The 13,250-nt window shown below is 34.2% G+C and overlaps 1 protein-coding gene across 1 annotated transcript in view; it reads left to right on the top strand.

The window, feature by feature from the left end:
• The window catches only part of LOC129882582 (uncharacterized), a 29,985-nt gene extending 22,002 nt beyond the window's left edge, over nucleotides 1-7,983 (top strand). Inside the window, exons 4-7 of the mRNA XM_055956955.1 lie at nucleotides 66-180; nucleotides 1,473-1,555; nucleotides 6,304-6,365; nucleotides 7,520-7,983. Of these exons, the coding sequence (XP_055812930.1) occupies nucleotides 66-180; nucleotides 1,473-1,555; nucleotides 6,304-6,365; nucleotides 7,520-7,634 (375 nt within the window). The 3' untranslated portion in view covers nucleotides 7,635-7,983. The remainder of the gene's footprint in view (nucleotides 1-65; nucleotides 181-1,472; nucleotides 1,556-6,303; nucleotides 6,366-7,519) is intronic.
• The last annotated feature ends 5,267 nt before the right edge of the window (nucleotides 7,984-13,250 follow it).

Raw genomic sequence — 13,250 nt, 5'->3', positions numbered from 1 at the left:
TCTCCTGTTTTGCATTTTTGTCAAATGATAACTTTTTTGTTAATTCCCTTGTTTTTCGATTGTAGGAAAAAGTTACAGATTCTATGCCAAAATCTTCTCATGTGGCTAATCGTGCAAATGGTCCTCCCTATGCTCAATCGGTTATGTCAATGGACAGCGATGACGGAATTTCCTACAAAGGTTGGTCCCTATTCACTCTTTTGAGTTTACATTTAAAAAGTCTAGTGAAATTTGAGAACTAGATATCAAAGGAACCATGTTGGGAATCTTGCTTTTGTGTGCGAGTCTAGATAGACATGCCTGGAATTGAATGTAGAGGAAAGTTTATGTAATTGGAAAGATGAAATGGATAGGGAATATGATTAGCACATCACCTTATGTCTGCTACATGCATAATCTGAGATCATCATTTGTGGCATTAGTTGTGCATGACGGCTTGCTGAATATACAAGGGCCTTTAGACACCTCTTTCTTCCCATAAGGTATGCTTTTGTTGAGGTTTCATCCTGAGATTATTCTTGTTCTCGGATATGCCTAATGTTGAAAATAAGCACATAAAGCAAATGCTCAAAGCTAGAATAGTTGAAATGCGAAACTCAATAAGCTCAATCATCTAATTTTCATCTGTTTTCCTAGTGAAGTGCGAATCTCTATTGACATGTCTGATTATCAGCCAATTTAGTATTTCTGAAAGTTGACATTTATCAAGTACTTTGAACTCCAAGACCTAGGGCTAGGGGGATCCTCTAAACTTCTTCTGTGCTGATCTGTAGGACTTAACAAAGATAATCAAATTGTTCTCACATGGATTAAACAGCGGGAATCTATTTTATGATAGTGAAAAGCTTAAAGTTTAAACTAGATCTCCTTTAAGTGCTACCGTCCTCTGTTCTTATTTGAATAGTTACTCCATAACTGTAGTCTTCATGCAAAATTAAGTGTTGTTACTAGAGACTTTGTTCCCCCTTCCTTATAACTTCTTTTTTGATAATTTAACTTGTGTGTTTTGAAAAGCCAAGTCATGATTTTCAGAAGTTTATAACATTTGAAATAATCAGGAATGCTGCTTATCACTTTGGAAGAGCTAGTTACTCAGTGATTGCATAGAAGATTTCATTTAGTGTGGAGAATAATAATAAAAGGATTTTCTCTGTTCTTATGGAAATTTGATATGCAGTAAAGAGGAATGTAGCCTAGAAGATAGCATGTAGTATGGAGAGGATATTATGTAACATGGAGAATTTCTGCTGTCCTTTTCCATGAACTGATCATGGAATGCTCTTTTTCGCTGTGCACTTACAATAATCATTAGATGCCAAATGGAATAAATGAATAAAAAGAACAATCAGTATTTCTGTTGTGATGTGCAGCCGTAAAGGAACCTTGTATATTTTCTGAGTTCTCTTTTGTTTCTTTTTTATTTTTTGGTTGGAATTTCTGAGGAATATGTGTATATCTTGTAATTTTTGCAGCCATTGGTGGTACCACTGGACAGCTTTTTGAGCAAAACGCTCAGGCCTTGGATCAAATATCTGCAAATTTTGCTGTTTTTAAGGTCAGCTGATGCTTCTGACAATTTAATTCCCACCTACTTCACCTTCTTTTCTGTGAAAGGTGACAAAATGGTCACGGACCAAATACAACATCCATAAGAGTCATTTTCTGTTTTTCCTTTTACTCCATTTGATTGTATATGAATGTGATGTAGTATGAATGGTAATGGAGTTTTGAGGAAATTTGACTTGTATATTACATTAGTAACAAACAACAGCAACATACCCAGTGAAATCCCACAAGTGGGGTCTGGGACCTTACCACTACCTCATGGAGATAGAGAGATTGTTTTCGAAAGACCCTCGGCTCAAAAATCACAGTCCCAAGTAAAAGAGAACAACAACATATATAGCATAATGGCGCAAAACAATGAAAAGCGATGCAAGTATATTACATTAGTAAGAGAACAAGAAATTCTTAAAAATAATTGGTAAGTCATTAGGACGGGGGAGACATCAAACTATGAGTTGAATTGTTTTAATGAATTTGAATTTTGAAAGAAATGAGAGTTGCATTAATCATGTCAAACATTTTGAGATGTACTAGAGAGTAAATTGGGATGTAGGAAGTATTATTTCCATGAAAAACTTAATATTTACCTCTATCTCTTTTTTTGTGGATATAAACGTGGATTAGTTTTACGGGGGAAAATTTAAGTATTCATTGGTATGAAGGAAAACCAGCTTACGTAAACTTTGCCTCTAATCGGCGGAATTGAGGTAAAATAGACATCTTGATTTCATTCTTGTCTCCTGCAGCGGCAAGGTTCAATTCTTAAAGAGAGTGTTGTATTCATTTTGTTCTATTCTTGGAAGTCCTTTTCCTGATAAGAAATCAGAAACCCTATAGTCTACATGCTTTCTTTGATTGCTTTTGACTTCTGCGAGCCCTGTGTGTAGTTAAGGCACTAGAATTCATGAGAAAGAAATTATTCTTTGAATTCGAATCCAGAGATTTGTATCACTAATAAAGATATTTAATAGTACCTTTCTCGACCTTTTGGCTAAGATCAAGAGTGGTAAAGATATATGGATATGTACCTGTACAAGATTGTTACCAGTTTCAAAAAAATCAAAGAGTGGTAAAGATTTTGAACACATTGAGCTTCATTCCATTATTCGCCGGTTAATATATGCTAACAAGATCCCTTGGCATGAAGAAAATGGAGACGGGCCTGCAAGGGTTGATAAGTTAGTTGTGGAAGCATATATTGGACCAGTTAAATCGTTGTGGAGAAGACAAAAGAGAACAAGACCATCACAAAGGTTATTGGACGATGTATGACACATGGGTTGATGGGCTTAGGTGTGCAAATGCGTAATAATCGGGAATAGTGAAATAATATTGTGACAATATTTTGTAGGCAGGCAATCTATTAGAATCTTCTTTCCCACATGCGCGCTCTTCTCTTTATCCCTTCCCTGTCGTTACTGAATTCAGTAAAGCTTGCAATATGATCAATAAACCTTGTTCCTGTAATTTTCGTTGTGTATGTTTATTGGGTGTGTTACGCTTGGTGCTTTTATTGATTTGTCCACCATTGTGCTTGTGGCCACTAAGAACCCCTCCCTTGATGACCCTTTGTAGTTAGACCTGTGAAACCCAACCTGGATTTTCGCTAATTGGGCATAATTTTGAGTTTCTATGGAGAACAATCGATGAGGGATACAAGACATGTTCTATATGGCCACATTGGGGTCTCACCTCTATCCTCCCATGGTGGAATCTTCTCGTACTTGTTGCACCAAGCTCCTCTTACCTCATGTTGCTACTAGCTTCTCTCATCCCACGTCACGTCACAAGTACACTGAAGTGGAATTAGGATGGTTTGGTCAACACCTGAGGCCTTTGTTTTTTAGGTGGCGAATATCTTTGTGCACCGTCAGTGTACTAAACTTCTTACTCCATTAGGTAATCTCAAAAGGAAATTAACCATGGTAACTTTGTTAAGTACGTAGCAATAATACTTATTAGCTTTTTAAATATAATATAGTTAAAAAATAATTAAAGGCAAGTAGAATCCTGTTTATACTCTTAACTAAAATTATGCAGAATTCCAAGTTTGTTTACTACTGATAACTTCATATCAAATTCTCAACATTATAGTATGAATCACTATGAAGGTTTTGGCTCATTTGTTGATCATGGAAATATAATTAGGTTCTAGAAACTTCTTGATTATAGGTCCTCCTTAGTTTGAATTAAGGTCCTTTCAATTTAATCTAATTCAAAAAGCTTTATAAATATCAATCATGCAAATTGAATACATAGAGAACTTGTAGAAAAGGACCAACTTAAATCATATTATTAAGCCATGTAATTCTATTGGATCTTTACTGCAAAATCATCATACAACAGTCAGAGCACATCAAGATTTCGGGTGAACATTATACACATGAAGGCAAAGAACATAAATGGATGATTAGATCTTCTTAATTTGAGAGACCTAGGAAGATGGAGGTTTTGAAACGGGGGGGTGGGGGAGGGGAGAGAGAGAGAGAGAGAGAGAGAGGAAAAAGAAAGGAAGGCAAAGATTGTATTTTAGAGAAAGAAAAAAATTACTCAAGTAAAAAGGTAATCACCTGCTATAGCAGGTCAATGCTACCTGATGGAGTAAAAAAACTATACACTGACATGCACAAAACATAAACTCGACTTAGAATGTATAACTTTCTACGGTTAGCAAGGATTGAGGCCACCCTACTGGCCATGTCATGCAATTTCATATTGGACTAAAAATTATAACAGGTAGGGCCATAGAGTTCTAATCTGTTGGACCTTTGGGAATTGGACTTATTAGCACTGGACACATGGTATCTATAGGACTGAATATAAGGCATAAAAAATTTGGATTTGCTGATATTCAAAAATTCATTGTACTGAATCCAATATCCAATCCAAAATCCATAATTTTAAAAATGAAATCCGAAGTCCAAACCAAATATCCAAAAAGTTTGGATTTCGGGTTGGCCCAACTATGCCCACTATTTTCATGGGACTCATTTATGATTACTTCATTAGTTCCACTCTACCCCTTTTGGTAACCATGCTGGTGTGGTGTTCACCTTTCATCTCATCTCGTCCAATTTCTTTTGGAAAGGAATGCTCTGGGATGTTCAGGCTTTTGTTGCTTGCCAAATACATTAACAAATGAAAAATTGCTCAAACAGCCAGCAAGGGAACCTGTACTGTGTCAGCCATAGTGTTTGAGGAGTTACCAATGGATTGTATTCCTTTCCTTTTGGTCTCAAAGGGAAGGCAACAATCTTGACGTTGGTTGATCGGTAATTCAAATATGGGCAATCATTGCCTTTCCTTCTACCTTCAGAGCTCAAACTATGGCTTCTTCGTTTGCTTCTGAAATTATTAGGCTACATGGGCATCCCGAGGTCATTATCACAGACCACGATCTCAAACTTATGGACTCTCTTCTGGAAGGAATTTACCGGCTCCAAGGAAAAACACTATCTATGAGCACTGCATATCATCTGCAAATGGCGATGGTCAGTCTGAAGCTCTCAATAAGTGTGGTGAGCAGTATTTTCAGTGTTTCATGGGTGATAGCCCACATGAATGGACACCTATGCCTTGGGCCGAGTATTGGTACAATACAACATACTAGAAAGTTGCCGAGATGACACCTTTCCATGCCCTTTATGGTAGCGAACCTCCTATTGTCGTTCGATATGTCATGAGCAGTAGTGCTATCTAACTAGTGGATCTGTATATGCTTCAACGCAATGCAGTGATGGATATGCTGAGGCACAATCTTGTTAAAGCTCATCACAGGATGAAGGAATTTGCTAATAAGATGCGACACCATATCGAATTTAATGTAGGAGAATGGGCGTTTGTGAAATTAAATACCTATAGACAGCAGTCTATGAGATTGCAGCCCTACCACAAGTTTGGAAGATGTACTTTGGTCCATTTAAGGTTCTTAAGAGAATTGGAGACGTGGCCTATCAACTGGATTTACTGGACGAGGCTTGAATTACAACGTTTTCTATGTTTCCATGTTACAAAGATGTTGGAATGCCTGATCATCAAATTCCACCATTGCAGTTCAGGAATGAGCAGATTGTTTTATCGAACCTTGATGAAAAGGTTCTTATTTGCGATGGGGGTATTGTCATGCAAGAAAGTGGGGACGGGATTGCAGGACAGATGAGCCAGCTGTGGAAGAAAATATATTGCCAGTTAAATCGTTAGAAGCAAAAAGAGGAGACAATTGCAAGGATCGGACTTTGTATGGGGCATGGGTTGATGACTTTGTATGGGGCACGGGTTGATGGCCTTGGGTGGTTAATGGATAAAATTGTGTGGATAGTTAAATAGTGTAGTGGCAGCATTTTGTAGGCAGGCAAATCTGTTAGAATCTTCCTTCCCCACATGCTTGTGCTCTCTCTACTCTGTATCTCATCCCTTACTTTCTCTGATTGTATCTGTTACCGATTCCCTTAGATGTCAGCAGTATAATCAGTAAACACAGTTCCTGAAATTCTCTCTCTGTATGTTTATTGGGTGTGCTACATCTCTTTATTTTTGAATAATATTTGCTAGGGAAATCTCTCTATTTATTTCACGCATCCACTGCATAGTATGTTACTATTATGCTGTACTAAGGTCGAGTTGGTTGTAATCTGTGTTAAATCAATGTGGATGGATTGTTCCTCATAATTTGCAATGCAAAGCATCATTTGTCCTTTGGTTATTGGTAGTATTAACATTTTTTTTGTTTCCATGCAGATCCAAGAAAACATTAACCTTTTCACTCAAGCTCGAAACAATATCTTCACCATCTTAAATGAGTATGTTCTGGATTATTCTTTCCCTTTTCACTTTAGTTGTTTGCGTGCATGCTTTTGGTTGCAGTGAATCTTATGCCATCTCCTTGGCATGAAGGAATCTTAGAGCCCGTTTGGATTGGCTTATTTTAAGTGCTTTTAAGCACTTTAAGGGTGTTTGGATAAGTTTAAAAAGTGCTTATAAGCACTCAGTTTTAAGCTAAAATGCTAAAATAAGCCATAAGTTAAAATTTCTAACTTATAACTTTTGGCTTATAAGTCAACAATGAAAAGCCAATCCAAACATGCTAGTTGCAGGCGAGTACATGTTTTATTAAGTGATACTTTTGCATGCGCGCTCATTTATCTTATTTTTTCTCAAACTTATATAATCTATTTGCATCATTTATGGCTTGTACTTTGTACTTCCTTTGTCCTAATTTACATGATCAGTTTCTTTTTTAGTTTGTGCCAAAAAGAATTATACCTTTCTATATTTAGAAGGGATTTTGACTTTAAACTTTCAATGTATCTTATGAGATGATTTATATCCACACAAATATCTATAGGTTGTCTTAACAAGTTTCAAAAGTCTTTTTTTCTTAAATTTTGTGCACACTCAAAGCGTATCACATAAATTGGGATGGAGGGAGTAACTGTTATGAGCATTTAGTAATTCGTGAATGTCTTTTGACTCCTGTTCATTCTCCAGATTAGCTAATGTGTCTTGTCTTTTGACTCCTGTTGATTCTCCAGCTTAGCTAATATGTCTTGTTTCAGCTTTTAGATTAAATGAAATTTTCTAAAATTTTCAAAATTTGAGCCATGCTTAACGCATTATAATTGAAATATATGTGATGCTTTTTGGAAGTAGGAATAAGCTTCTTATTCTCATAGTTAACCTGAAAGATCTTAATCCTTAAAAATCCTTTACAAAATTAGGTATCTGTTATTCAAGTATCTACTTTTATTCATACTAACAAGATGTTTTTATGCATGATTTTCTTGATCTTCCTCAACTGAAAGTTTCTGCAATATGTGTCTCCATACGAATTTGTGGACAATAGTATTTGATGAAGTCTTTTTGTAGCCTTCACTACAATTCTACTTGATTTTATCTTCTTCTTCTTTTTTTTTGTTGTTGTTCTACTGCATGCTAAGGAAACTATCTCTTGCAGCTTGAACGATATGCCCGAAATAATGAAGCAGATGCCACCCCTCCCTGTAAAGCTAAATGATGAGCTTGCCAGCTTAATCCTTCCACCTCGACCACCATTGCCTAATAAATCATGAAATCCATGAGGAAGGGCTTACTGTAGATGCTTCTATGAGTTTACTGAAGTTGTGATCCTGTTGATTACTTGGATAAAAATAATAAACTAGTCAAGGTTATTCCTCTGGAAATGTGCATCAAGATTAGCTCCTTTTGGCTTGTTAGGCCTCCATTTGCTTGTCTTAGTTGATTTTCGTTTTCTATTATCTAGTTTTGTGATTTGCTGTTGATTTACTTAAGTAGTTAGTTGGGCTAGCATGTATATAGTTAGTGTAGGAAGGATTCTTGTTTCTGTAAATCAATGGATGCAAATAAGTACAGATCCTATGCTTTTGCTGCAAACTTGCAATACACCAATGTTACGGACAACTCAAATTCTTTCCCTGGCAAATGAGACAAGAAATTGGACAACACTTCGTTTGTACCTTATTATTATGCATGCAATATACGTGTACGTGTAATATGCTTAACCAAATGGGAAAAGAAGGGAATTTGAATAGACTATTGGTTTTTTGTTTTCTATCGAGTAGACTAAAATGTGAAAGTGATAACTGTTTGTGCGTTACAACTAATCATAACGTTAAAAAAAGGAAAAAGAATGTAAAATCAACCATATTCGACTGGAAAATTCTGTATGCAGCCAACGTACTACTTAGAATGGTTAGGAAAAAACAGCAAACTAAGGGTGTGTTTGCTATGAAGGAAAATGTTTTCCTATTTTCTCATGTTTTGTTGGCTTAAATGTTTTGGAAAATATTTTTCAAATCAACTTATTTTCTTCAAATTTAAGGAAAATGATTTCTCTTCAAAGATTAAGGAAATGTTATGAAACTATATAAAACAAGAAGAAGAGAATAAAGTAGGGAGAAGAGAGAAGACTTTTTATTTCTCTTGAATAATATTCAGGTCTGCTTTACAATGAGGAGAAACCCCTTTATTTATAGGAGAAAATTGTCTTGGTCCCTATGTTAGGGTTTCTAACTTTTCTCCAAAGAAATCCACATAGTAGACATTCATTATAATATAAATATGTTGATAACACTCCCCCTTGGATGTCTATTTGATAGATTATGTGCCTCGTTAAAACCTTACTAGATAAAACTCAGTGGAAAAAAATTATAATGAAGGAAAAATAGTACACATATTTAATAATACGCATTTTGGTTGCCTCATTAAAAACTTTATAAGGAAAATCTAATGGGACAAAATCTCGTGAGGAAAAAAAAGTACATCGCATATTAACTCCCCCTAATGAGATATCAATCCAAAGATTTGAATCTTTATATACCAAGATTGTGCACCATCTTCTCAAAAGTTGTAGTTGGTAGAGACTTGGTGAATAAATCAGTCATATTATTACTTGAACAAATCTGTTGCACGTTGATATCACTGTTCATGGTAGCTCATGTGTGTAGAAAAGTTTTGGCGAAATGTGTTTCGTTCTATCTCCTTTTATGAATCATCCCTTCAGGACCAAATAATTCTTCAAATTCCTCACTTCATGATCAAAGAATTTTACAAGTTCCTCACTCCAAGCAAATAATCAATTGTCTTTTGAAAACTCCTCAAGAGTTTCAATTCAAGTCATCAACTTGAATAACAATACAAAAGATTCTTGATTGATTTAATCCTTATGAGGATTATAAACAAGTTTTTCAAAAATTTGTATATGCTATCAATTTTGCATCCTCAAGGGATTTTTATATAATTTTTTTCAAGTGACAATTTTCAATATTAAATTCATGACATCTAGGTTGCAAGTCAATTAAGCTTTACGCTTACCAAGATGCATCATTCCACTTTTCACTTGATAAACATTTCTACGTCAGCATGCTTTAATAGATCGTAGAATTCAGATACTTATAATCTTTTACAATATTGTAATATATTGTATCAAAGATATCGTTGACAATATATCAATTATGCCGGTTCACAATGTGATATAACTTTTTGAGATCTCATTACTTCATTATTTTGAGGTACGTACTCCTTTCATGAGGTTTCATGAAGTGTTATGTCGTAGGCTCTTCAAGAGAGCATTACCTCCCCATTATGATCATTTTAATCATTTGCTCCTCTCCTTTTTCAAGGATTATTCTACTTAGAACTGATTGGTCTATCATGCTTCATGCATGTTAAACCCTTTGTTCTTCAGGGACATTCAATAGGAGCATTTCCAACTCTTGATTGCTTCTTATCTCCCCCTTATATTAGACAAACTAAAATATATCCCAATCTATTTTGGAGAATTCATCTTTGTGCATCATGGTATATTTATTAATCATATACCACACATCAAAATTATTAGATAGAAATTACATGGTCCTTGACCATAAATTAATTGAGAGAGAAAATGATCATAATTTATTAGTCTGATGCATACTTTTGTATGCAGTTTATCATATTTCAAACCATGAAGCTTTGTTATCATAAGCAATGATTGACTATTATTTTAGGCATTTAATGTCACATCATCTTGGATATTTATCAATGTTATCAAGATGAATTGTCTTGATTACATATTCTAAAAGTTTTGCTCTTAACTCAATTATTTTGCATAAATAATTTTGCGAATGTCAAACTGTAGGTAGATGATAAACGCACATGTGAATATCATATAGATGCCTCTATTTCACATATCACATGACATGTGAACGGGCCCACATTCACTTTTTATACTTTTCAGAATTTTCAGGGATTCGTCCCAACATTAGTTTATCCACTCAACTTATCATGAGAACAAACAACTTAAAGAATTTTTGAAGAATCTTCTAGTTCTTTTAATATGCACATCTTCAAGATGACAAAATTATTTATACTAGTAAACTTCAAGTTTACCATGACGTGCTATTTTCTTGAGTATATTTCATATTTATTACTTCAGAAGTAAATTTTAGATGTATTTCTTCTCAATTACTCTACCTCTTTTAAAGGTGAGTCGTGATCTCATCACGATTAAATGCACATCCATATTATTAAGCTTCATTTTTGCACTATCACATTTACTTCAATATTGGGTTTATTCAATCCCAATCAATAGAAAATAATCATTAAATGATTGAGATGAAAATTCTGTAGCATTATCAAGACAAATGCACTTAATTTGATTATCAGAAAACTGTGTCTGTAATCATACTATTTATGCCAATAATTTTGCAAACACCAAGTTGCGAGATGGCAATAGATACACATAAGACCATCTAGAAGAAGCATCAATTAGGACTATGAAGTATCTAAACAACCCACTATGTGGGTGAATAGGTCCACAAATATCTCCATGTATACATTTCAAGAACACATGAGATTCAATCTCAACTTTCATTAGTGATGGTCTAGTCACAATTAACCTGCCTCGATAAAAATCAATACAAGAAAATTCACATTTAAAAGAATCTTTAGTTTTTTTAATGGATGGCCATTTGAATTTTCTATAATTCTTCTCATCATTATCAAAAATCCTCATTCTTAATGAATGGAACACAATCATCTAAACATATCAAATTATGATATCTTAATACCTCATTCCACGTTCATGTGCATTATTCAATGACTTGTCTTCTTTCATACATATTATGCATTGCTACCACATTCAATTTAGAGAATGAATCTATATCTGTAGCATTGATCAAAAGTTCTCATTTTTCATGAATGGGTGTGAAGCATATCAAATTATGATAGCTTAGTACCTTATTCCACATTCATGTGCATTATTCAACCAGTTGGCTTCTTTCAGACATATTATGCACTTCTATTACATTCATATCAAGGAATGGAGCAAATTCAGTAGAATAGGTTTCATAATATTTTACCAAAAACACCTTATTTTACTTAAATCATCATTATATAATTACTATGGTGCATTGAGGTTCAAACCCAATGTCTTATTCATATATGGCGTGTTACGCCATAAATCGTGGGACTTGAACCCAACTTTTTTCATCATGGTGCACCAAGACTCAAACTTGATGTCTTACCCTCTTGGTGTGATTGGACATGAATCCATCATCTTATCCATATAAAGGCATTTTAGGCCATAAATCAATGAGACTTAAACTCATTAACTAATCATCATGATACATCGAGAATATAATCCAATGTCTTACTGTTTTGGTGCTATAGGAATTGAATCCATCGTCTTACCCTCAACCAATAACATAATAAACCAGATTTCAATAGGAACTCATTAGGAGCCTTTAAAAACCTAAGGACTTCCATTGATTATAAATTAAAAAAGAAACAATGTAAAACTCTTACCTGATTTAGATAAAAAAAAAATCAGTAACAGAGAAGCTATGGTTCCTTTTCTTGGGGTGACTCTTTATTGCCACAATTTAAATAATCTTCTCTATCCCAGCAATATCATGTGACGGTGATAATCATAGCTTCTTTTTTAAAAAATCAAAATTGTTCCTTTCACACTTTCTTGAAACTTATAAATAATTTGCCACAAATACAATCATAAGTATGCTTAGTTTAATTATTACAGAAAAAACACATATATATAGATAGTTTAATCCCTGCCGTTAGTAAATTATACGGATAAGCATTGGTATTTGTGTAAAAGTGACAACAATTGCCGTATATCTCAATGTTGCAGTAGTAACAAACAAATTACTTCAATATCAGGATGAATTGCAACATAGTATAGTTAATTAGTTATAATCTAAACCATGACCTTATTCACACAAAATTTGGCATATAAACAATAGTTTTAGTAATCTAGATGCACGTAGGGAATAGAAAGAATACTTGTCCATCTAGTCAGTAAGTTAAAAACTCGTGCTGATAACGTGTGATGAAATTAGATAAAACAAAAAGAAGAGAATAAAATAGGAAAAAAAAAGAATTCTTATTTCTTTTGAATAATATCTATACAATGAGGGAAAACTCTTTATTTATAAGGGAAAATTGACTTGGTGTTCCTAAGTTTTCTCCAAAGAAGATATTCACTATAATACAAATATGTTTATAACAGGAAAATATTTTTTAAAACTGTCTTCCAACCTCAATACACCCCTACTCCGACCCCCATACCAGCCCCCCCCCCCTCCCCCCAAAAAAATTTACAAGTTTATTTTTAAAAAATATTTTAAATTTTGAAAATATCATTTTTTTACCCCATCTTTATCTCTATTCCCCTACCATCCCCCTCTCCCCCACCTCATCCCAACCCCAGCCACCCCCCTCCCCAAAAAAATTTAAAAGTTTATTTTAAAAAAATATTTCAAAATTTCAAAATTTTATTTTTTCGAAAATATTTTTCCACTCACCAACCAAACATGATTTTCGTTGATGCCAAACACACCCAAAATCAGCTGTTAAGCAGCTAACATTGTAATTTATGCTTCTATGCAAGTTTTCTTTTTTCCGCCTTTCGGCAACATTGTAATGTAATTTAGAAGGCATTTGGACCCACTTACATACAAATTCAGTTAGGGTCTGATTGGAAAACCACATGCTAATTAAAATTGGTGTAATTACTAGGGCGGTAATTATTAATGTAGTAATTACACAATCTAGTAATTGCGATAACGTGTTTGTTTGCCACAGTTTAATTCCAGTGTAATTATAATTATTTTTTTTCGTTGCACAAGTATAATTGCAAGGTTATATTAACTTTTAAAAATAAAAATTAA

The sequence above is a fragment of the Solanum dulcamara genome, chromosome 3 (genome assembly GCF_947179165.1).
Source record: "Solanum dulcamara chromosome 3, daSolDulc1.2, whole genome shotgun sequence".
NCBI classification, from domain to species: domain Eukaryota; kingdom Viridiplantae; phylum Streptophyta; class Magnoliopsida; order Solanales; family Solanaceae; genus Solanum; species Solanum dulcamara.
This window is presented reverse-complemented; position numbering and strand designations above follow the sequence as displayed.